The sequence below is a fragment of the Tachyglossus aculeatus genome, chromosome 3 (genome assembly GCF_015852505.1).
Source record: "Tachyglossus aculeatus isolate mTacAcu1 chromosome 3, mTacAcu1.pri, whole genome shotgun sequence".
In the NCBI taxonomy this organism is placed as follows: domain Eukaryota; kingdom Metazoa; phylum Chordata; class Mammalia; order Monotremata; family Tachyglossidae; genus Tachyglossus; species Tachyglossus aculeatus.
The window spans coordinates 54529419-54556065 of record NC_052068.1 but is presented as its reverse complement, the minus strand read 5'-3'; the positions used below and the strand labels follow the sequence as shown (position 1 = coordinate 54556065).

General features: G+C 43.6%; 1 protein-coding gene across 1 annotated transcript in view; it reads left to right on the top strand.

The window, feature by feature from the left end:
- The window catches only part of SHLD2 (shieldin complex subunit 2), a 67906-nt gene that overhangs the window by 38647 nt on the left and 2612 nt on the right, over positions 1-26647 (top strand). The window contains exons 6-7 of the mRNA XM_038744351.1: positions 5765-5999; positions 16387-16502. Of these exons, the coding sequence (XP_038600279.1) occupies positions 5765-5999; positions 16387-16502 (351 nt within the window). The remainder of the gene's footprint in view (positions 1-5764; positions 6000-16386; positions 16503-26647) is intronic.

Below are 26647 nucleotides of genomic sequence, written 5' to 3'. Positions count from 1 at the left end.
TCCCCACAGCACCTATATATATGTATATATGTTTGTATGTATTTATTACTATTTATTTATTTTATTTGTACATATTTATTCTATTTATTTTATTTTGTTAATATGTTTTGTTTTGTTGTCTGTCTCCCCCTTCTAGACTGTGAGCCCACTGTTGGGTAGGGACCGTCTCTATGTGTTGCCAACTTGTACTTCCCAAGCGCTTAGTACAGTGCTCTGCACACAGTAAGTGCTCAATAAATATGATTGAATGACTGAATGAATGAATGTCTGTCTCCCCCTTCTGGCTCAGTGGAAAGAGCCCGGGCTTGGGAGCCAGAGATTGTGGGTTCAAATCCCGGCTCTGCCGCTTGTCAGCTGTGTGACTTTGGGCAAGTCACTTCACTTCTCTGGGCCTCAGTTCCCTCATCTGTAAAATGGGGATGAAGACTGTGAGCCCCAGGTGGGACAACCTGATCACCTCGTATCCTCCCCAGTGCTTAGAACAGTGCTTTGCACATAGCAAGTGCTTAACAAATGCACTTATTATTATTATTCTAGACTGTAAGCTCATCGTTGGGTAGGGACCATCTCTATATGTTGCCTATTTGTAGTTCCCAAGTGCTTAGTTCAGTGCTCTGCACACAGTAAGTGCTTAATAAATACAATTGAATGAATGAATGAATTTACATTTCCACTAGTGTCTATTTGTATCTAGCCTCTTAATGTCAAGTATTGCATATCTTCCTGTTATGTACACTTGTCTTCCCCCATTAGAGGGTAGAGGGTTCTCTCCTTCAGTACAGAGATTGTATCCTATAGTTCCTTAGGTTTCTCAAGGACCTAAAATAATGCCCTGGGCACAGAAGCTGTTCAGTAAATGCTGTTGCTAATAGTGAGAGACTGAAACAACCCCAAGAGGAGAAAGATGGAGAGAGGGAGGAAGAGAGAGAGAAAGAGGAGCGAGAGAGAGAGGGAGGAAGAAAGAAAGAGGTGTCATCCTCGACTCTGCTGTCTCGTTCACCCCTCACATCCAATCCATCACCAAAAACTGCCAGTGTCACCTCCGCAACATCGCCAAGATCCACCCTTTCCTCTCCATCCAAACCGCTACCCTGCTGGTTCAATCTGTCATCCTATCCCGACTGGATTACTGCATCAGCCTCCTCTCCAATCTCCCATCTTCTTGTCTCTCCCCACTTCAATCTATACTTCACGCTGCTGCCCAGATCATCTTTGTGCAGAAACGCTCTGGGCCATGTTACTCCCCTCCTCAAAAATCTCCAGTGGCTACCAGTCAACCTACGCATCAGGCAAAAACTCCTCACTCTCGGCTTCAAGACTCTCCATCCCCTCGCCCCCTCCTACCTCACCTCCCTTCACTCCTTCTCCAGCCCAGCCCACACCCTCCGCTCCTCTGCCACTAATCTCCTCACCGTACTTCGTTCTCGCCTGTCCCACCATCGACCCCCGGCCCACGTCCTCCCCCTGGCCTGGAATGCCCGCCCTCCACACATCCGCCAAGCTAGCGCTTTACCTCCCTTCAAGGCCCTGAGAGTTCACCTCCTCCAGGAGGCCTTCCCAGACTGAGCCCCCTCCTTCCTCTCCCCCTCCCCATCCCCCCGCCCTACCTCCTTTCCCTCCCCCTCCCCATCCCCCCTGCCCTACCTCCTTTCCCTCCCCACAGCACCTGTATATATGTTTGTACAGATTTATTACTCTATTTATTTTACTTGTACACATTTGCATATCCTATTTATTTTATTTTGTTAATATGTTTTGTTTTGTTGTCTGTCTCCCCCTTCTAGACTGCGAGCCCGTTGTTGGTTAGGGACCATCTCTATATGTTGCCAACTTGTACTTCCCAAGTGCTTAGTACAGTGCTCTGCACACAGTAAGCACCCAATAAATACGATTGATTGATTGATTGAATGAATGAATGAATGAAGCTAAGCTAGCTCTCTTCCTCCCTTCAAGGCCCTGCTGAGAGCTCACCTCCTCCAGGAGGCCTTCCCAGACTGAGCCCCTTCCTTCCTCTCCCCCTCATCCCCCTCTCCATCCCCCCGTTCTTACCTCCTTCCCTTCCCCACAGCACCTGTATATATGTATATATTTTTGTACATATTTATTACTCTATTTATTTATTTATTTATTTTATTTGTACATCCATATCTATTCTATTTATTTTATTTTGTTAGTATGTTTGGTTTTGTTCTCTGTCTCCCCCTTTTAGACTGTGAGCCCACTGTTGGGTAGGGACTGTCTCTATATGTTGCCAATTTGTACTTCCCAAGTGCTTAGTACAGTGCTCTGCACATAGTAAGCGCTCAATAAATACGATTGATGATGATGATGATGATGAATGAAAGAGAGGGAGGGAGGGAAAGAGAGAGATGAGAGTGATGAGGCAGGAACATCCAGAAACTTTGAGTTCACCCCAGCCCATGTAAGGAGGGGGTGGCAGTAGATGAACAAATCCACTGGTCACCCTACAGCTCTGCACCCACAGTCATAATTTTGTAGGGCTATTCAACTCTGTCCTCACGCAGTCAAAATTGGTGTCCGTCATGCCAGATGAAAATAAAGGAATTGGGGAAAAGGCTAAAGTGTGGGGAAGTAAATGTTTGATAGCTGTCTGGTAATACCTATAGCATTTGAAGAAGACACTCTTTGACAAATTAAATGCTCAAATTTTTGTAAACCTCACAAAGAGGTCCTCCATTTTCTTGTGACTCCTTAGAAACTAAATAATGGGTAGAGCCATTTTGGCTTCAGCACTGTATCAGCATTTCTAAAGTGTTACATTTAAAAGCAGTCATTTTGCTTGAGTCGTTTTCTCCCGATTACCAAAGCATGATATTTTCCAAAGGAGAAAAAAGGCATCATCTTCAGTAGCTCCGGCCCCTCCAATGAATTCAATGAATTTAAACTTTCAAATTTTAAACAGTCAAACTTTGTGACTCATAGCTGTATTCAGACACTTGTCTAGCTGGTATTTTCTGCCCCCTTTTGGCAATTCTTAGAGAATAATTTAGAATCAAATCTGTCATTCATCCGTTTGAGAGCCGGGAGGTTTTCAGGAATAATGACTCGTAAATATTTGTAAAACAAGGAGATTCTCCATTTATTGAGTCATTCATTTTGGCGTACTTTTGTTTTTATCAGTTGTGCTTATGTTTCTACATTTGTTACTACCGAATTCATATGATTTGTGTCTGTGTGCTTTCTCCGTTAGAAAACTCTTCAAGCATAGGGACCATGTCTTTTACTGTCATTATTTGCTCCAAGCATTTTTTAAAGTGATCTGCATGCATTATGCACTTGCATGAAAAGGAATATTCATTCATTCATTCAAACGTATTTATTGAGCGCTTACTGCGTGCAGAACACTGTACTAAGTGCTTGAGGGAGTACAATACAAAAATAAACAGACACGTTCCCTGACCACAATGAGATTACAGTCCTGAGGGGAGGAAAACAGGCATCAATACAAAGAAATAAAATTACAGATATGTACAAAGTGCAGTGGGGCTGAAAGCCCAGGGGAGAGCGAAGGGAACATTCATTCATTCATTCAATCGTATTTATTGAGCACTTACTGTGTGCAGAGCACTGTACTAAGCGCTTGGGAAGTACAAGATGGCAACATATAGAGACGGTCCCTACCCAACAGTGGGCTCACAGTCTAGAAGGGGTAGACAGAGAGAACAAAACAAAACATATTAACAAAATAAAATAAATAGAATAAATATGTACAAGTAAAATAAATAAATAAATAGAGTAATAAATAAATAAATAGAGGAACAGAGGCAGGACATGGGCTAGGGGTCAGCGGTAAGATAGACAAAATCGAGGCACAGTGGGAAGATTAGCACTAGAGGAACAAAATATGCTGGTTGGGTTGTAGGAGAGAAGCTAGGTGAGGTAGGAGGGAGCAAGGTGGTGGAGTGCTTTAAAGCCAATGGTGATGAGTTTTTGTTTGATGTGGAGGTGGATGGGCAACCACTGGAATTTTTTGAGAAGCAGGGAAATGTGGTCTGAACGTTTTTGAAGGCAAACGATCCGAGCAGCGAGTGAAGTATGGACCGGAGTGGGGAGACACAGGAGGCTGGGAGGTCAGGAAGGAGGCTGATACGGTAATCCAGGCGAGATAGGGTAAGTGATTGTATTAACGTGGTAGTGGTTTGGATGGTGAGGAAAGGGCATTCATTCATTCAGTCAGTCGTATTTATTGAGCGCTTACTGTGTGCAGAGCACTGGGCAGAATTTAGCTATGTTGTGAAGGTGGGTCCGACAGGATTTAGTGATGGATTGAATATGCTGGTTGAATGAGAGAGAGAGGAGTAAAGGATAACACCAAAGTTACTGGCTTTTGAGACAAGAAGGATGATGCTGCCGTCTACATGATGGTAAAGTCAGGGGTAGGAGAGGGTTTGGGTGGGGAGATAAGGAGCTCTGTTTTGGACATGTTAAACTTAAGGTGATGGGAAGACGTCCAAGTAGAGATGATTTGAAGTCAAGAGGAGATGTGAGACCGGAGAGAGGGGGAGGGATCAGGGCTGGAGATACAGATTTGGGTATCATCCATGGAGAGGTAGTAGTTGGAGCCATGGGAGTGAATGAATTCTGCAAGGGAGTGAGTGTAGATAGAGAACAGAAGGGGACCAAGAACTGACCCTTGAGGAACCCCTACAGTAAGGGGATGAGAGGGAGAGGAGGAACCTGCAAAAGAGACTGAAAATGAATGGCTAGAGAGATGAGGGGAACCAGGAGAGGAGTCACTGAAGCTAAAGCCCTTGCCATATAGTAAGCGTTTAACAAATACCATCATCATCATCATAATGTTTCCAGGAGAAGGGCGTGGTCCACAGTGTCAGAGGCAACTGAGAGGTCAAGGAGGATTAGGATGGAGTAGAAGCAGTTGGATTTGGCAAGAAGGAGATGTTTTGACTGTAGACTGTCTCTGAAAACTAGATCCCAGCTCCTCTTTTAAGAGTAACATTAGGGAGCAATCAGGTAGAGAAGCAGCGTGGCTCAGTGGAAAGAGCCCGGGCTTTGGAGTCAGAGGTCATGGGTTCGAATGCCGACTCCACCACCTGACTGCTATGTGACCTTGGGCAAGTCACTTAACTTCTCTGAGCCTCAGTTACCTCATCTGTAAAATGGGGGTTAAGATTGTGAGCCCCACATGGGGCAACTTGATCACCTTGTATCCCCCCCAGCGCTTAGAACAGTGCTCTGCACATAGTAAGCGCTTAACAAATGCCATCATTATTATTATTATTATATATGTTTGTACATATTTATTACTCTATTTTATTTGTACATATTTATTTTATTATTTTATTTTGTTAATATGTTTTGTTTTGTTCTCTGTCCCCCCCTTCTAGACTGTGAGCCCGCTGCTGGGTAGGGACTGTCTCTACATGTTGCAAACTTGTACTTGCCAAGCGCTTAGTACAATGCTCGGCACACAGTAAGCGCTCAATAAATACGATTGAATGAATGAATGAATGAAAGGTAACTAGGATGAATGTTTTAAGAGGCTGAAAATGTCTCAGAGACTTCCTAAGTCCATTATTTTTAGAAAAAAATACAGGGATGTTTAAAGGAAATTTCCGTGATCCAGGAGTAGATTTACTTTAAGAGGAAGATGAAGCCCCAGAGCTGATGTTCTTTGTAAGTTAATAAGCTATGGGGCTTATATGAATATTTTCATAAATGCCATTAAAATGTCTGCATTCTTAAGCTAATATATTTCTGTGTCTATACGTGTTGTTCCTTATAGGAGTGGTCCAAGTAAAAGCCCAAATCTTAGAGTTGGCATTCCCTGTTGCTTCTGCCCCGAACAGGCAGATTGTCTTCAATGCTCACAGTTCCTTGGAGAGTATCCTGGCTTCTTTCCCTGAGATAACATATTCAGGCTGTGGAAAATGTGGGCTGGAACTGGAAACAGATGAAAACAAGATCTACAAGCAATGTCTCCGCTGCCTGCCATTTACCATGGTGAAAACGTTCTATAGGTAAATTCAAAAAAGAAAATCACATTCCTCTCCAAGAGGCTTTCCTTGACTAAGCCCTCTGCTCCTCTTTCATTCATTCAATCATATTTATTGAGCGCTTACTGTGTGCAGAGCACTGTACTAAGCGCTTGGGAAGTACAAGTTGGCTTGTACTTCTCCTCTTCTCCTACTCCCTCCTACATCACCTTGATTTGCTCCCTTTATTCATCCTCCCTCCCTGCCCCATAGCACTCATGTATATATCTATAATTTATTTATTTATATTAATGCCTGTCTCCCCCTTTAGACTGTAAGCTCACTGTGGGCAGGAAATGTGTCTGTTTGTTATATTGTACTCTCCCAAGCACTTAAAACTGTGCTCTGCACACGGTAAGCACTCAATAAATACAACTGACTGACTGAAACAGGTTTAGCAACCTAGGGATCGAAAGGACCTCAAGATAGCTTCCCGCTCTAGGAAGAACTGCCCCATAATCATTCAAATCATATTGGTATGTACCCTGTATAAATAATAATAATAATAATGTTATTTGTTAAGTGCTTACTATGTGCCAAGCACTCTTCTAAACACTGGGATACATACCAAGGCAATCAGGTTGTTCCATGTGGGGCACACACTCTCAACCCCCATTTTACAGATGAGGTAACTGAGGCACAGAGAAGTCAAGTGACTTTCCCAAAGTCATACAGCTGACAAGTGATGGAGCCAGGATTAGAACCCATGACCTCCAACTCCCAAGCCCGGGCTCTTTCCACTAAGCCATGCGGCTTCTGTATATAAAGTGAACATTATACATAATCACAGTAAATAATGAAAGAGTGGATTAACTAGTGGCATAAGTGGAGTAAATACAAGAGTTACTTCATTCATTCATTCAACCGTATACTTAATTAATTCATTCATTCAATCATATTTATTTATTTATTTTATTTCTACATATTTATTCTATTTCTTTTATTTTGTTAATATGTTTTGTTTTGTTCTCTGTCTCCCCCTTCTAGACTGTGAGCCCACTGTTGGGTAGGGACCGTCTCTATATGTTGCCAACTTGGACTTCCCAAGCACTTAGTACAGTGCTCTGCACACAGTAAGCGCTCAATAAATACGATTGAATGAACGAATGAATGAATTTATTGAGTGCTTACTGTATGCAGAGCACTGTACTAAGCGCTTGGGAAGTACAAGTTGGTAACATATAGAGACGGTCCCTACCCAACGGCGGTCAGTAGTTCAATCAATCAATCAATCAATTGTATTTATTGAGCGCTTACTGTGTGCAGAGCAGTCCTACTAAGCATACCAGTGAGTGTAGGGCCTGTTGAGCACTTAGTACAGTGCTTTGCACATAGGAAGCACTCAATAAATACCACTGATTAGTTGTAAAACAGTTCACTATCTCTTTGGCTTGGCTTTTCCATTTTAAAATTAGATTATCGTCATCAATGATATTTATTGAACGCTTACTGTATGCAGAGTGCAGTAACAGAGTTACTAGACACGTTCCCTACCATCAAAGAGTTTTACAGTCTGTAAGAATATATGCCACTTACCTCACTGGATTAGTCAGCTGTCCACCCAGTCCTTATGACATTGTAAAAATTCACCTCCTCCACGAGGCATCCCCCCGACTTTCCCAGTCACTAATGTGAGGATCAATCAATCAATCAATCAATCGTATTTATTAAGCACTTACTGTGTGCAGAGCACTGTACTAAGCTCTTGGGAAGTACAAGTTGGCAACATATAGAGACGGTCCCTACCCAACAGTGGGCTCACAGTCTAGAAGATCACGGCAGAGTTGAGAGAGCACAGGTTTGGGAGTCCGAAGGTCATGGGTTCTAATCCCGGCTCCGCCATTTGTTTGCTCTGTGGCCTTGGGCAAGTCACTTCGCTTGCGAAGCAGCGTGGCTCAGTGGAAAGAGCCTGGGCTTTGGAGTCAGAGGTCACGGGTTCAAATCCCAGCTCCGCCAACTGTCAGCTGTGTGACTTTGGGCCAGTCACTTCACTTCTCTGGGCCTCAGTTCCCTCATCTGTAAAATGGGGATTAAAGCTGTGAGCCCCCCCGTGGGACAACCTGATAACCTTGTAACCTCCCCAGCGCTTAGAACAGCGCTTTGCACATAGTAAGCGCTTAACAAATACCATCAGTATGATTATTATTATTATTCTCTGTGTCTCAGTTAGTGCACCTGTAAAATGGGGATTAAGACTGTGAACCCCATGTGGGACAATGACTGTATCCAACCCTATTTGTTTGTATTCACCTAGTGCTTAGTACCTGGCACATAGTAAGCGCTTAACAAATACCACAATTATTATTATTAGTATTATTAGTATTCCATATGCAGTTACAAGCCCCCACTCCACTACCATTTATCAATAATGATTTATCCAGGGTTCTTCAATTGAATGCTAATGCACATATAGGGAAGAAGGGGTCTATCGATCATCTCTTATATATATATCTCAAATATATCTCCTACATCTCTCAAATATGGCTTGAGTAACTCTGAATAGGTCACCAAAGGATGCTCTCATAAACCCAAGATAGTTCCCTGCATTTTCATTTTAAATGATTGATGTACTATATCAGATTGAAGAACTCGGTAATATCTATAACCAAAGGAAATTACTTTCTAACAACAGATGGCATCATCTGATAAGCTACATACAGAGCAAAACCCTTTTTATTGGTTCTGTTATTTGTTTACAAGTATAAGCCAACTTGTTTAAATACATTATGAACTCTGCTTATATTAGTGGAGTGATGACAAAGAAGAGAGTTGGAAGCATGTTACAGGCAATGTATTCTTAATTAAGAACTCTCACTGTTGCTTAATAGTTGATGTGGGCCAGCAAGATGGTTGAGCCGTCCTCATTATAGAACGCTGTAAATACGTTATTCAGAATCAGAATAGTGAGCTAAAAGAATCCTTGCAGAAATAAGAGTTTATAGGGCCCCTCCTAGGGGGTAGAGTAGTGGATTTCAGCTTACAGAATGCTCAGCACAAAGAGGAAGCTTTTTCAAACCAATCCAGTCTTGGTATTATCTGGTTAAGAAAGATCAACTAATTGGAGTCTCGGTATTTTTTCATTGCTCAATTACTGCATTATACTCTTAACACGGTTGACTTTGAGACCTGTTCAAGGGGGTACAAACTAGCTTAAATTCTTGCTTTCTGAGCCGTTCAGCAGAACAGTGTGTCATAGTAGAGTGTGGGCCAGAGAGTCAGAAGACCTGGGTTCTAATCCCTGCTCCACCACTTGCGTGCTGTGTGACCTTGGGCAATCAATCAATCAATCAATCATATTTATTGAGCGCTTACTGTGTGCAGATCACTGTACTAAGCACTTGGGAAGTACAAGTTGGCAACAACTTACCGCTCTGTGCCTCAGATACATCATCTGTAAAATGGGAATTAAATCCCATTCCCTCCTACTTTTCTGCCGCGTGTGGTACAGAGACTGTGTCCAACTTGATTATCTTGTATGTCTTGTATCTACCCCTGCACTTATTATGTGCCTGGCCCATAATACTTATTTAACAAGTACCGTTTTCTTGAAAAAAAAAACTAGTTTTTATAAAAATAACTAAACGGAGTCTATCTTGAGTCACTTGCTGTGTGTATATGAGCCTTTTCTCTATATGTAATAATAGTGGTATTTGAGTAATATTTGAATAATTACCTATCTATGAGTGTTAGGAATAATGTTTAGCTCTCCTTCACGGATGAAGTGGCTATTGTATGGCCTCTGCTTGTATGCACGTAAGATATTTTTTTTCTCTTAAAGTTGCTGCAGCCATTTCTGGCAGTTTTCAACTCGAGTAATGCTAAGCACGGATGGAGCTGTGCAGATGGAACAAACAGGCGGGAGCCCCATCTGTGAACGCATTTCGTTCCACTTGATTAGAGAGCATGTCAGGTTTTCCCCTTGTTAGCCCTTTATCCCTCCTCTCCCAACCAGCTTGGGCCTCAGGGCAGAACCCCAGATCAATCAATCAATCAGTGGTAGTTCCTGATCATGCAGAGCATACAGAGCACGGCCCTAAAATGTTAGGGAAAGTACAGTGCAACAGAGTCGGATGACCTCTTCCCTGCCCACAAGGAGCTTACAGTCTAGAGTCCAGATCCCAGGGAGAGGGCAGGAATGCTTGACCCCACTAATCACAAGGAGGGGCTGAATTCTGGAAGCAATCCCGAAGCAGTTCTTCCAACCTGCTGCCTTGTCTCCTTAAACTCATTTTTTGCCACACTGTTTTTGAAGGTGCTTAAAAAGCACCTTTTTGTAAGCTTGTTAAACTGGTTTTTAATGTGGGCAACATTAAGAAGCAGATAGGATCTATTAGCGAAAAAGGACAACTAAAAAAAATTAAGGCCAGATCTCACATGATTTTTGGATTCTTGTACTATTTAAAACACCTGTATATAAGCGCATTTTAATTGGGGATATATTAGTACTCAAAAGACATCTTAGAATAGGGAGTACTACTTCTAATTCTGTACAGTTCTATTGTTGAGAGGCAGTGTGGCCTAGTGGAAAGAGCACGGGCCTGGGAGTTAAAGGACCTGGGTTCTAGTCCCGGCTCTGCCACTTACCTGCTGTGTGACTCTGGGCAAGTCACAACTTCCTTATACCTCACTTTCCTCAGCTGTAAAATGAATACCTGTTCTCTCTCTTACTTAGACTGTGAGCCCCACCCGGGACAGGGACTGTTAGCCCCCCTGTTTATCTTGTATCTACCCCAGAGCTTTTAGTACAGTGCTTGGCATATGGCTAGGGTCTATTTTATTGACCCAACTTTATGGTTCCACAGAAGGTTCCACAGAAGGTATAGTTTTTTTTCTTTTAAATCAAAGAAAACTTCTTAGTTCGGTGGGATTCAGTTCTCATTCATTCATTCATGTATTCAATCGTATTTATTGAGCGCTTACCGTGTGCCGAGCACTGTACTAAGCACTTGGGAAGTACAAGTTGGCAACATATAGAGACGGTCCCTACCCAACAGCGGGCTCACAGTCTAAAAGGGGAAGACAGACAACAAAACAAAACATATTAACAAAATAAAATAAATAGAATAAATATGTACAAGTAAAAAAAATTCATTCGTTCATTCAGTCGTATTTATTGGGCGCTTACTGTGTGCAGAGTACTGTACTAAGCACTTGGGAAGTAAAAATAAATAGAGTAATAAATATGTACAAACATATATACATATATACAGGTGTACATATGTACAGGTATACACAGGTATATATGTATATTTACACAGGTACACACAGGTATACATATGTGTACATATATAGACAATTTTCTCAGTCTAGAAAGTTGCCATTAAGCATATCCTTCATCACTTCTGTTCTCAATCCATGGATTTAGTACAGTGCTCTGCACACAGTAAGCGCTCAATAAATACGATTGATGATGATGATTGATGATTTGTGTGAAAAAATAAGCCATCATTAGGGCTTGCAAAACAGAGCGGGCGCCTTAGTTTTTGCCACTCTGTAAACCAAGATGCATCCTCCAGAACATCGCTTACAGTTCTGATCATTCCATCGTAAGAAGGACCACTGGGTAGCTGGAGATGACACAGAGAGGGAGAACCAAGATGACAGGGAGGATTGGGAAAGCTTTGGATTTTCAGGTTGAAAGTATTGAGGATTCAAAGAGGTTTCGGAAAATTCGTGGACGGGTAGTGGGTACCAAAGGGAAGGTTAAGTCTGCGGATCAAAAGGTCAGGGGTGTTGCTATGATACAGCCAATCTTAAACATTTGGATGAGTATCTCATGATTTCTCAAAGCATGCTATGGCCACTGTCAGAGATAGATGATTAGGAGGATGGGAAACATTTTAGTATTCTTATGTGGCTCTGAATAGAATATCCTGGTAAATAGAAATATATGAGGATGAGTCAACATTCTTGATTACCTCCCTATCCGCAATACCTTTCTCTGAAAGTGAAAAATTTCAAGAAGTTAAAGCGACAGGGGATTACTGGGGTAATCAACATTCTTGATTACCTCCCTATCAGCAGTACCTTTCTCTAAAAGTGAAAAATTTCAAGAAGTTAAAGTGACAAGGGGTTATTGGGGTGGAGTGGATCTAGACGAGGAGAAGGAGGGGGTAGATTAATGCAGTGCAGAAGCGAATGACATTTTGAGCAGACTCTAATGCAGTGTACGTTAAAGTGTATCCACGTGGTCATGAACTCTAGATTGGTTGTTGAGAGATGTTACTGGTAATGCTTAATGCCAGCTGGAGTACTCTCACAGCCTCCACACTGGTCTCATTGCCTGTGGCACCTACTGGATAGATCTTGGGCTCAGGAGGCAGAAGAACCTGGGTTCTAATCCTGACTCCACCACTTTGCTGTGTGACCTTGGGCAAGGCAACTTAACTTCTCTGTGCCTCAGTTATCTGTGAAATGGGGATTAAGACCATGAGAAGCGTGGCTCAGTGGAAAGAGCACGGGCTTGGGAGTCAGAGGTCATGGGTTCTAATCCCGGCTCCATGACCTTGGACAAGTCACTTAACTTCTCTGAGCCTCAGTTGCCTCATCTGTAAAATAGGAATGGAGACTGTGAACCCCACGTGGGGCAACCTGATCACCTTGTTCATGGCTCAGTGGGAAGAGTACTGGCTTGGGAGTCCGAGGTCATGGGTTCTAATCCTGGCTCCGCCACATGTCTGCTGTGTGACCTTGGGCAAGTCATTTAAGTTCTCTGAGTTTCAGTTACCTCATCTGTGAGCCCCAGGTGGGACAACCTGATCACCTTGTATCCCCCTCAGCGCTTAGAACAGTGCTTTGCACATAGTAAGCACTTAACAAATGCCATTATTATTATTATTATTATTGTATCCCCCACAGCACTTAGAGCAGTGCTTTGAACATAGTAAGTGCTTAACAAGGGATTATTGGGGTGGCGTGGATCTAGACGAGGAGAAGGAGCGGGTAGATTAATGCAATGCAGAAGTGAATGACATTTTGAGCAGACTCTAATGCAGTGTGCAGTGGGGAAGCAGCGTGGCTCAGTGGAAAGAGCCCGGGCTTTGTAGTCAGAGGTCATGGGTTCGAATCCTGGCTTTGCCAATTGTCAGCTGTGTGACTTTGGGCAAGTCACTTAACTTCTCTAGGCCTCAGTTACCTCATCTGTAAACTGGGGATTAAGATTGTGAGCCCCCCGTGGGACAACCTGATCACCTTGTAACCTCCCCAGCGCTTAGAACAGTGCTTTGCAGATAGTAAGTGCTTAATAAATGCCATCATTATTATTATTATTATTATTAACAAATGCCGTTATTATTATTATTATTATGAGTCCCATTTGGGACATGGACTGTATCCAACCTGAGTAACTTGTATCTGCCCCAGCACTTAGTACAGTGCCTGGCACTGTAACAAATGCCATAAAAATAATAATTAAAAAACATTTCCACATTTCTTCTTGACCTAAGCCACCAATCAGCCCACATCCTTCTCCTCCCCACAGCCCCCCAATGGCTCCTTATACTTCTTGTGGAACAGAAAAACTCCTGATCAACAGTTTGCCCCATCTTACCCATCTACTCTTTTCTGCCGTACCCCAGCTCTGGCCACCATGGCACTTATTGATTTATGTCCAATGGTTCTGTCTCTTCTCTCAATCCCTGCCATTGCATAATTAACAATTTATGTTCTAATCTCCATCACTGGAGTACAGGATCCTGGCAGGCAGAGATCAGTCTGTTACTCCTATAGGTTTCCCAACTATCTAGCAAGGATGTAATTTTTTTCGGAATGTTGGTACTGTCAAGATTGAAAAGAAATATTACCAAAGAAAGCTGCATATTTGGATTTTTGTAGAGAAATAGATATATACATCTACATAGTTGTCTTTTGTACTCTGATTTTGAGGACCACTTTCATTATTTATTATTTTTATATGCCTTTCTAAAATGGAAGTGTCTGAGTCTTTTCCTCCTTGATATTTAAATTTATTCTCAGTTGATTAGAGTGCCCCGGGGGAGGTGAGAAGATTACTAATAGCCCAACCATTTCAATTAGCTTTAATTGCTTGTAATTTGTAAGACTGCTCTTTGGTCAAGTGTGTGAAGCTCAAAAACAGGCAGAGGTCGTGAACGTAGAAATGCCAAGACTCAGCCCAGTCTTACGTCTTACCTTGTCAAATAATTTTGTTTTCAAAATGACTTAATTATGAAGACCGTGGTAGGCTTGATCGGCACATCAGTACATATTTATCAGCTTGCCCAGTATTTGGGGGAAAGCAATTTAGCCTATCACCTTGATCAGAAACTATCTTAAGAAAGAGAAAATTATTGATTCTGAGTCTGCAAACGAGGGAGGTGGGGGAATGTCCCTTTTGGACCACTTTTGCCATACATAAAACGGTTTTCAGCATGTAGTCACCTGTGCCAGAACCCCAGAGCTCGGTCAATCAATCAATCATTCATATTTATTAAGCGCCTACTGTGAGCAGGGCACTATACAAAGCACTTGGGAGAGTAATAATAGTAATAATGATGGCATTTGTTAAGCACTTACTGTGTGCCGGACACTGTGAAGATACAAGGTAATCAGGTTGTCCCACGCGGGGTTCACAGTCTTAATCCCCATTTTAAAGATGAGGTAACTGAGGCACAGAGAAGTCAAGTGACTTGCCCAAAGTCACACAGCTGAACAGTGGCAGAGCCGGGATTAGAACCAATGACTTCTGACTCCAAAGCCCGGGCTCTTTCCACTATGCCATGCTGCTTCTCTGTACAATAAAACTGAGTTAGTAGACACATTCCCTACCCACAGCGAGCTTACTGTCTTGAGGGGGAGATAGACGCTAATATAAATAAATTCTGTGGGGCTGAGGGAGGGTGAGTAAAGGGAGAAGATCAGGGCAACACAGAAGGGGGTGAGAGAAGAGGAAACGAGGGCTTAGGGAAGAACTCTTGGTGGAGATGTGCCTTCAACAAAGCTTTGAAGGTGGGGAGAGTAATCATCTGTCGGATGTGAAGAGGGAAGGCATTCCAAGCCAGTGGCGGGACGTGAACGAGAGGTGGGTGGTGAGATAGATGAGATTGAGGTACAGTGAGGTAGGTTAGCGTAAGAGAAGCGAAACGTGCAGGGCAAGGTTGTAGTAAGAGAGCAGGAAGGTGAGGTAGGAGGGGGCAAGATGATTGAGTGCTTTTAAAGCCAGTGGTGAGGAGATGCTGTTGGATGTGGAGGTGGATGGGCAACCACTGGCGGTTCCTGAGGAGTGGGGGGAAATGGACTGTACGTTTTGGAAGGAAAATAATATGGGCGGCAAAGTGAAGTATGGACTGGAGTGTGGAGAGATGAGCAGAAGACTGGTACAGTAATCAAGGCAGGATAGGATATGTGCTTGGATAAGTAATCAGCCCCTGCCACACATGGGGCTCACGGTCTTAATCCCCGTTTTACAGATGTGGTAACTGAGGCACAGAGAAGTTAAGTGACCTGCCCAAGTTCACACAGCAGACAAGTCACAGAGCAAGGATTAGAACCCAGGTCCTTCTGGCCCCCAGGCCCATGTCCTTTCCTCTAAGCCACACTGCTTCTATAAAGATTAGGGTCTCAAATCTAGGGCCTGAGCATGGGATTTAAAATATTTTTGTCCCTTTTTACTTTTTTTTTCCTTCTCTTCCCCTTTCCTGCAGTTGTTCTAGTTTTACAGAGAAGTCTAGATGTTTTCAACTGACCCCTTTATAATAACTAAAGGCTACAAGCCGGACTCCCAGGCTTGCGAATCTCATTCGGGCCTCTGATATGACCTGACCATTTCCCGTCAGGCTCTCGGAGACCCAAAATGGAATATCTGGCCTATCAGCTCTTTGAAGCATGTTCCCCCCACTAAAATCCCTGCCTCTCTTTCACCCCCGTTCTCAGAATGAAAAGTTGACACCTATGACACTGCCCTCAGCGTGGCTCAGTGGAAAAGAGCCTGGGCTTTGGAGTCAGAGGTCATGGGTTCTAATCCCCGCTTTGCCACTTGTCAGCTGTGTGACTTTGGGCAAGTCACTTCACTTCTCTGTGCCTCAGTTCCCTCATCTGTAAAATGGGGATGAAGACTGTGAGCCCCCCGTGGGACAACCCGATCAGCTTGTAACCTCCCCAGCGCTTACAACAGTGCTTTGTACATAGTAAGCACTTAATAAATACCATTATTATTATTATTATTATTATTATTACCCTCCCCACCCCACAGTAGTTGCTCTATGAGTTGATGTCTGTCTCTCGATTTGAGATCATTCTAGAGCAGCAACAAATAAAATGAAGTCTGCATCAGAAAGTTACAGAAAGGCTTTCGTTTGGACTGCAAAAATGTTTTTGTAAATGCCCATTCTAGCGAGCTGTTGATTTTCTATTTTAGACCGGCCCTGATGACTGTTGTTGACGGACAGTATAAGATCTCCATTCATGTTGGATCAGCGCTGATGGAAAAGATTCTTCTCAACATTCCTCCTGATTGGCTCAAAAGAGTCATAGGTATGGAAGTCGAAGTTGAAAGTTTATCTCTTTCGCTGTATTAGCAGGGACACTGTCAGAGGGGACAGTTTGGCTCCAAAAGAGGAGGGACAAGGAGGTTCAGGCATTCTAACCTCACTGGAAGAATTTGGATAGCATCTCCCATTTCCTCTCCTCACCTGGTAAAGCAGAGATCACAGTTTAGGTGATCCACTTACCTTGGTGTTGTGAGAGACACCGATATAACGTACATTCATTCATTCAGTCATTTATTGAGCACTTACTGTGTGCAGAGCACTGTACTAAGCACTTGGAAAGTACAGTTCAGCAACAGGGACAGTCCCTGCCCATAACAGGCTCACAGTCTAGTAGGGGGGAGACAGACATCAAAACAAGTAAACAGGCATCAATAGCATCAATATATATAAATAGAATTATAGATATGTACACATCATTACTACAAATAAGTAGAGTGGAATAGAAATAAACAGAATTATAAATATGTACATATATAGACAAGTGCTGTGGGGCAAGGAAGGGGTAGAGCAAAGGGAGTGAGTTGGAGCCATGGGGAGGGGAGGAGGAGCAGAGGAAAAGGGGGGCTTCATATCAGTACAGGGAAAGTGTCTGCTAATTCTGTTGTATTGTACTCTCTCAAGCACTTAGTACAGTGCTCTGCACATAGTACCTGTATATATGTATATATTTATAACTCTATTTATTTATTTTACTTGTACCTATCTATTCTATTTATTTTATTTTGTTAGTATGTTTGGTTTTGTTCTCTGTCTCCCCCTTCTAGACTGTGAGCCCACTGTTGGGTAGGGACTGTCTCTATATGTTGCCAGCTTGTACTTCCCAAGCGCTTAGTACAGTGCTCTGCACACAGTAAGCGCTCAATATGATTGATTGATTGATTGATAGTAAGCACTCAATGAATACCATTGATTAAAAATACTTAGAACCCTAAGCATGCTACCATCCAATTTCACCTTAGCTTCATTCATTCAATCATATTTATTAAGCGCTTACTGTGTGCAGAGCACTGTACTAAGCGCTTGGGAAGTACAAGTCGGCAACATCTAGAGACGGTCCCTTCCCAACAATGGGCTCACAGTCTAGAAGGGGGAAACAGACAACAAAACAAAACATGGAGACAGGTTTCTAGACGGTGAGGCCACTGTTGGGTAGGGACCGTCTCTAGATGTTGCCGACTTTTACTTCCCAAGCGCTTAGTACAGTGCTCTGCACACAGTAAGCACTCAATAAATACGATTGAATGAATGAATGAATGAATGTCTGGCATAGTTACCCCATCAACAGGGGGATTCCATTCACTGGAAACTCAAAGGGACTTTACAAAGTCAAAATGAGTCTGGTCCACAAGTGAGTGTGTGTGGCAATGGATAATGGTAGTTTAAAAATGTGGCAAGGTGGAAATTTGTAATATTTAAGTTAAAAATGTTAAAACCTGATGTTAACACAAGGAACCGAATATACAGAAAATTTCAGCTGTGTAAATGTGGTAGAATGTCAGAAAAGGTGCACTGTGGTTGACATAGTAGCTAAATTACCGAACCTGAGAATATAGTCAAATATAGTCATCAAATGCCAGTTCATATATAAAAACTGAGATTATTTCATCAGGTTATAAAGTTGATTTAGCTCCAGCATCTGCCCGCTGAGTAATCTCCTCCCCAGGGCTGTTTGTTGCCAAAGATCACTTTCAGAATGGTTATACTATTTAAATAATAATAATAATAATAATGGCATTTATTAAGCGCTTACTATGTGCAAAGCACTGTTCTAAGCGCTGGGGGGGTTGCAAGATGAGCAGGTTGTCCCACGGGGTGCTCACAGTCTTAATCCCCATTTTACAGATGAGGGAACTGAGGCACAGAGAAGTGAAGTGACTTGCCCCAAGTCACACAGCTGACAATGGGCGGAGCCGGGATTTGAACCCATGACCTCTGACTCCAAAGCCCGGGCTCTTTCCACTGAGCCACGCTGCTTTTCTAATCCCACCTAACAGGAGAATTGAATGGGTAGAACACAGAATTTTAGGATTTTATTGGTTGCACATCATTATTGGCAAGCCCAGGGCATTTGCCACTGAAGGGGTAGGGTTGGGGGTGGGGGGTGTGTATGTGTTGTGTGTGTTTGTGTTGTGCATGTGTTCAGAGTAGTCAAAGTTCTTACGGGCATTGAGATCCTATCAGTGCATGCCAGTGTTGTAGAAAAGACTTTGACACCCCAATCTACATGGGGAGCAAATAAAGACTATTGATAGTTTACCGCGTTGATGTGCAAGAGCCTGCTTTTCCAAGTCCTCTGTTCAAGAACAACCGATGTCCTGATTGTTGGACACACTCAGCCTCGGTATTTATCCCCTCTGCACAGGAGCCCTGTGTGGAAAGGGATTTTCAGGCATGCGTTGGTTTTAGGAGCCACATTGCTGGTCTTTGCCTTGTCTTATGCCGTCGAGTCGTCTCCGACCCATAGCGACACCATGGACACGTCCCTCTCAGAACACCCCGACTCCGTCTGCAATCATTCTGGGAATGTATCCATAGTTTTCTTGGCAAAAATATGGAAGCGGTCTACCATTACCGCCTTCTGCGCAGTAAACTCGAGCCTCCACCCTTGATTCTCTCCCGCGCCGCCGCTGCCCAGCAAAGGGGAGTTTTGACTTGTAGCAGATAGCCTTCCACTTGCTAACCGCTGGCCAAACTAGGAATGGAATGGGTATAGTAATAATAATGATGGCATTTATAAAGCACTTACTATGTGCAAAGCTCTGTTCTAAGCGTTGGGCATGCCTCTGCATGACTCTCCCTCCCGTAGTCGAGACCCTGAGAGGGGGGCTGGTCTTTAGGAACTAGAAATTCCTACCCATGATCAAAGATTTTCATTGCTTCACAAACCTTTCTGCCAACACTAAATTCGCTACCAACATGTGTGCTTGTGCATGTTTATGGCTACCTGTTATGTATGTATATATAAATACATATACACATATATATATGTGTATATATAAATATATATACACATATATATGTATAGTTCCCCATAATCTGCACACCACACTCACAAACACATAGCTAGAGAGAGAGCAGTCTGTCAGTGTGAAGATGGCAGTAGTGACAGTGAGATCTTTTTACAGTGTGAATGTGTGTGTGCATGTATGAATCTAGTCTATCATCTTCACACCCGAAGGACAGTGCTATTTAAGAAGGATTTTCCTGCTGGAAACTGCCGTATAACCTCAGTCTTTTGCAGGCATATTCTCAGCCCTGAGCTAACACCTGCTTGGGTTTATGGAATAATGATGGTATTTGTTAAGCGCTTACTACATTCTAAGAACTGGGGTAGATACGAGGTTGTCAGGTTGGATGCAGTCCCTGTCTCGTGTGGGACTCACAGTCTTAATCCCCGTTTTACAGATGAGGCACTGAGGCACAGAGAAGTGAAGTGACTTGCCCAAGGACACACAGCAAATGAAGGAGGTGGGATTAGAACCCGGGTCCTTCTGGTTCCCAGGCCTTCAGAGTACATGATTGTCTCAAAAAGATTTTTGAGGCTGCTCATGAACTATAGGGCCGGAAGGGCTTCTAGAAGGATCAGAAATATATTCCGACCCCAGCTTCCAGGTCCTTCGCCAAACCCTCCAGAACGGCAGCACAGGATCAAATCAATCAATCAGTGGTATTTCCTGAGCACTTACTGTGTGCAGAGCACTGTACTAAGCGCTTGGAAGAGTACAGCAGGGTTGGATGTACAGGATGGGACCTACTAGCCTGTCCCACTTTATTCTGAGAGTGATGAGCAAGGGGTTGGACAGGGGACTGTGTGACATCCAACCAGGTGGTCATGGAGTAACCTAAGGATCTGGAAAACTTCTCAGAATAGCCAAATTGGCTTTAGTAGTTACTCAAGTCCACAACTGCTGTCATCATCGTCATCTTACCTCCTTCCCTTCCCCACAGCACCTGTATTTATGTATATATGTTTGTACATATTTATTACTCTAGTTATTCAGTTATTTATTTATTTATTTTACTTGTACATATCTATTCTATTTTATTTTGTTAGTATGTTTGGTTTTGTCTCCCCCTATAAGACTGTGAGCCCACTGTTGGGTAGGGACTGTCTCTATATGTTGCCAATTTGTACTTCCCAAGCGCTTAGTACAGTGCTCTGCACACAGTAAGCGCTCAATAAATACGATTGATGATGATGATGATGATCCCCCCAAGTCCTACTGAAGGCTCACCTCCTTCAGGAGGCCTTCCCAGACTAAATCTTCCTTTCCTCTGTTCCCCCCTCCCCATCGCCCTGACTCACTCTCTTTGCTTTACTCCCCCAACCCCCCAGCACTTGTGTATATATGTACATATTATGTACCTATTTGGAGAAGCAGCGTGACTTAGTAGAAAGAGCCCGGGCTTGGGAGTCAGAGGCCACGGGTTCTAATTCCAGCTCCGCCACTTGTCAGCTGTGTGACTTTGGGCAAGGCACTTCACTTCTCTGGGCCTCAGTTGCCTCATCTGTAAAATGGGGATTAAGACTGTGAGCCCCAAGCAGGGCAACCTGATTACCTTGTATCTACCCCTATTACTCTATTTATTGATTTATTGATTTATTTTACTTGTACATATTTATTCTAGTTATTTTATTCTGTTAATATGTTTTGTTTTGTTCTCTGTCTCCCCCTTCTAGACTGTGAGCCCATCACAGTCTAGGGACTGTGGGTTGGGTAGGGACCATCTCTATATGTTGCCAACTTGTACTTCCCAAGCGCTTAGTACAGTGCTCTGCACACAGTAAGCGCTCAATAAATACAATTGAATGAATGAATACCCCAGCGCTTAGAACAGTGCATGGCACATAGTAAGTGCTTAACAAATATCATCATTATTATTATTATTTTATTTATAAATCTGTTTACTTATATGAATGTGTTTTTATCTATAATTCTGTTTATATTGATGCTATTGATGCCTGTTTACTTGTTTTGATGCCTGTCTCCCCCCCCCCTTCTAGACTATGAGCCCATTGTGGGCAGAGATTGTCACTATTTGTTGCTGAATTGTACTTTCCAAGCGCTTAGTATAGTGCTTTGCACACAGTAAGGGCTCAAAAAATACGATTGAGTGAATGAATCCATCATCATCATTGGTATTTATTGAGCCCTTATTATGTGCTCTCCATGTCAAATGTTTTTTGAAGTCTGCAAATACACCACTGAGTTCTTGATGTTTCCTCTTGGATGCCTCCTGTGTCCATCTTGCTGCCAAGATTATATCTGGTGGGCTGCAAGGTAGGCTGAGTCAAGTTGTGATTCAGGAAGCCTACAGTTCATGACATACTTCAGTAGTTTGAGAGACAAACTCCGGTTAAATTTTCAGCATTAGTAGGGAAGAGTAAGGAGTTCCCCAAATCGGTTCTCTCACGTTTTCTCTTGAAGATAGTGATTACTTGTGATTTAATAATGTTGGTATTTGTTAAGCGCTTACTATGTCCCGCCTGTCCCGCCATCGACCCCCGGCCCACGTCCTCCCCCGGGCCTGGAATGCCCTCCCTCTGCCCATCCGCCAAGCTAGCTCTCTTCCTCCCTTCAAGGCCCTGCTGAGAGCTCACCTCCTCCAGGAGGCCTTCCCAGACCGAGCCCCTTCCTTCTTCTCCTCCTCGTCCCCCTCTCCATCCCCCCCATCTTACCTCCTTCCCTTCCCCACAGCACCTGTATATATGTATATATGTTTGTACATATTTATTACTCTATTTATTTATTTATTTATTTTACTTGTACATCTCTATCCTATTTATTTTATTTTGTTAGTATGTTTGGTTTTGTTCTCTGTCTCCCCCTTTTAGACTGTGAGCCCACTGTTGGGTAGGGACTGTCTCTAGATGTTGCCAATTTGTACTTCCCAAGCACTTAGTACAGTGCTCTGCACATAGTAAGCGCTCAATAAATACGATTGATGATGATGATGATGATGATGATGATGTGCCAAGCACTGGGGTAGATACAAGGTAATCAGGTTATCCCACGTGGGGTTCACAGTCTTCACCCCCATTTTACAGATGAGGGAACTGAGGCCCAGAGAAGTTAAGTGACTTACCCCAGGTCGCACAGCTGACAAGTGGCAGAGCCGGGATTAGAACTCATGACCTCTGGCTCCCCAGCCCGTGCTCTTTCCACTGAGCCACGTTGCTTCTCTGATGATGATTTCTCTGATGTCCTCTGGCATTTCTTCACTGCTTCCTATATTGAGGAAGAGCTCAGGCCAAAGTCTTCTGTGGCAAGGCCCCTCTCCTTGCCTGAACTGTGTACCACCCGCTTCTCCTGGAAAGATTATCTTGGCTTCTCTGACGCTGACCGCTCCTTGTTCTCCTCCCATCTCTGCTCATTCTCTGTCTCTTTCATGGGCTCCTCCTCTACCTCCCACCCTCCAAGAGCAGGAGTCCCTCAAGACTCAGTTCTGGGTCCCCTCCTTTTCTCCATTGCCACTCACTCCCTTGGAAAACTCATTCCCTCCTAAGACTTCAGCGACCATCTCTATCAATCAATCGTATTTATTGAGTGCTTACTGTGTGCAGAGCACTGTACTAAGCACTTGGGAAGTACAAATTGGTAACATATAGGGACAGTCCCTACCCAACAGTGGGCTCACAGTCTAGAAGGGGGAGACAGAGAACAAAACCAAACATAGTAACAAAATAAAATAAATAGAATAGATCATCATCATCAATCGTATTTATTGAGCGCTTACTGTGTGCAGAGCACTGTACTAAGCGCTTGGGAAGTACAAGTTGGCAACATATAGAGACAGTCCCTACCCAACAGTGGGCTCACAGTCTAGAAGGGGGAGACAGAGAACAAAACCAAACATAGTAACAAAATAAAATAAATAGAATAGATATGTACAAGTAAAATAAATAAGTAAATAGAGTAATAAATATGTACAAACATATATACATATATACAGGTGCTGTGGGGCAGGGAAGGAGGTAAAATGGGGGGGAATCATCCATCTCTATGTGGATGATTCCCAAATCTACCTCTCCAGCCCTGATTTCTGCCCTTTTCTGCAGTCTTGTATTTCCTCCTGCCTTCAGGACATCTTTACTTGAGTGTCCCACTGACAGACACCTCAAAGTAACATGTCCAAAACAGAATTCTTCATCTTCCCACCCAAACCCTGTCCTCCCCGTGACTTTCCCATCACTCCCCGTCTAATCAGCCCATAACCTTGACATTCTCCTCAACTCATCTCTCTTATTCGACCCACAATTTCAGTGTCACCAAATCCTGTTGGGTCAACCCTCACAACACCGCTAAACTCTGCCCTTTCTTCTTCATCCAAACTGCTACTACACTGATCCAAGCACTTGTCCTATCCCACCTTGACTCCTACATCAACCTCCTCACTGACCTGCCTGCCTCCTGTCTCTCCCCCACTCCATTTCACATTTTACTCGGCTGCCTGGATCGTTTTTCTCAAAAACTGTTCTACAAAACCTCAAGAACTTCCAGTGGTTTCCCATCTACCTCCACGTGAAACTGGAACTCCTTAACTAGTGGCTTTAAAGCACTCAGTCTCCTTGTTGACTTCCTCCCAAAAGCCAGCGTATTCACTTCGCTCCTCAAATACCAACCTCGATCACATCTATCTCACCCCTCACCTCTCCCCACAGTCTCTATATGTTGCCAACTTGTACTTCCCAAGCGCTTAGTACAGTGCTCTGCACACAGTAAGCGCTCAATAAATACGATTGAATGAATGAATGAATGAATGGTATTTTTTGAGCGCTTACCGTGTCTAGAGTGCTTGGGAGACTACAACAGAATTAGTAGACATGTTCCCTGCCCATAATGATTACAGTCTAGAGGGGAGGACAGGCATTAATATGAATAAAAAAGTTGTATAGTGTGGCTCAGTGGAAAGAGCACGGGCTTTGGAGTCGGAGGTCTTGGGTTTGACTCCCGGCTCCGCCACATGTCTGCTGTGTGACCTTGGGCAAGTCACTTAACTTCTCTGAGCCTCAGTTACCTCATCTGTAAAACGGAAATTACGACTGTGAGCCCCACGTGGGACAACCTGATCACCTTGTATCCCCCCCACAGCACTTAGAACAGTGCTTGGCACATAGTAAGCGCTTAACAAATGCCATCATTATTATTATTATTATTATAAGTGCTGTGGGGTTGTGGTTGTGGTTGTGGCAAATATCAAATGTCCAAAGGACACAGATCCAAGTGCACAGATGCATAAGGGAGAGCGAGCCAGGGAAAAGAGGGCATAATCCAGGAAAGCCTCTTGGAGGAGACGTGATCTTAATAATGCTTTGAAGGTGGAGAGAGTGGTGGTCTGGCATATGAGGAAGGGGAAGGGGACCGTCTCTATATGTTGCCAACTTGTACTTCCCAAGCGCTTAGTACAGTGCTCTGCACACAGTAAGCGCTCAATAAATACGATTGATTGATTGATTGAATAAATACGATTGAATGAATGAAGGGGAGGGAGTTCCAGGCTAGGGGGAGGATGTGAGAAAGAGGTGGTTGGGGAAATAGACGAGATCGGGCCACAGTGGGTGAACTGGCACTAGAGGAGCTGGGCTGTGGTAGATCAGTGAGGTGCGGAAGGGTGGAGTGCTTTAAAGCTAGTGGTAAACTAATGGTCCTGCCTTTGGCCTCCCCTTCATATTCAATCATATTTATTGAGCGCTTACTGTGTGCAGAGCACTGTACTAAGCACTTGGGAAGTACAAGTTGGCAACATACTGGGGTGGTTACAAGTTAATAGTATCAGACACAGTCCCTGTCCCATGTGGGGCTTACAGCGTAAATAGAAGGGAGAGCGGGTGGTGAGGAAACTGAAACGCAGGAAAGTTAAATGACTTGCCCAAAATCACAGAAGTTTCTTGAGAACTTCTTGAGAAGTTTCTTACGAAGGGGTTCTTAAATCTGGAACCACTTATCCTAAAGCCAGGATTAGAACCCGGGTTCTAATCCCAGCTCTGACGCTTGTCTGATGAGTGACCTTGGGTAAATCACTTCGTTTCTCTGGGCCTCAGTTCCCCCTTCTGTAAAATGGGGATGAAGACTGTGAGCCCCACGTGGGACAGCCTGATCACCTTGTATCTATTCCAGCGCCTAGAACAGTGCTTGGCACATAGAAAGCACTTAAACAAATAATGATGGGAGAAGCAGCGTGGCTCAATGGAAAAGTGCACGGGCATTGGAGTCAGAGGGCATGGGTTCAAATCCCGGCTCCGCCAATTGTCAGCTGTGTGACTTTGGGCAAGTCACTTAACTTCTCTGTGCCTCAGTTACCTCATCTGTAAAATGGGGATTAAGACTGTGAGCCCCCCGTGGGACCACCTGATCACCTTGTAACCTCCCCAGCGCTTAGAACAGTGCTTTGCACATAGTAAGCGCTTAATAAATGCCATCATTATTATTAGAGAAGCAGCGTGACTCAGTGGAAAGAACCCGGGCTTTGGAGTCAGAGGTCATGGGTTCAAATCCCGGCTCCACCAATTGTCAGCTGTGTGACTTTGGGCAAGTCACTTCACTTCTCTGTGCCTTAGTTCCCTCATCTGTAAAATGGGGATTAAGACTTTGAGCCCCACGTGGGACAACCTGATCACCTTGTAACCTCCCCAGCACTTAGAACAGTGCTTTGCACATAGTAAGCGCTTAATAAATGCCATAATTATTATTATTATTATTATTATTATTATTATTTATTAAGCACTTCCGATGTGCAACACGCTGTCCCAAGCACTGGGGAGGTTACAAGGTGATCAGACATATCTGATCATATCTGACAGACCACCGCTCCCCCCACTTTCAAAGCCTTATTAAAATCCCATCTCCTCCAAGAGGTCTTCCCCAGCTAAGCCCTCATTTCCCCTACTCCTTTTCCCTTCTGCATCGCCCTTGTACTTGGATTTATTCCCTTCATTCACCCCAACCTCAGGACCTATGGACATGTCAATCAATCAGTGGTATTTATTATTTATTATTATTATTTATTATTACTAAACGCAGAGCACCGTAATAAGAGCTTGGGAGACTACAACAGCGTGGCTTAGTGGAAAGAGCCCGGGCTTGGGAGTCAGAGGTCGTGGGTTCTAATCCTGGCTCTGCCACTTGT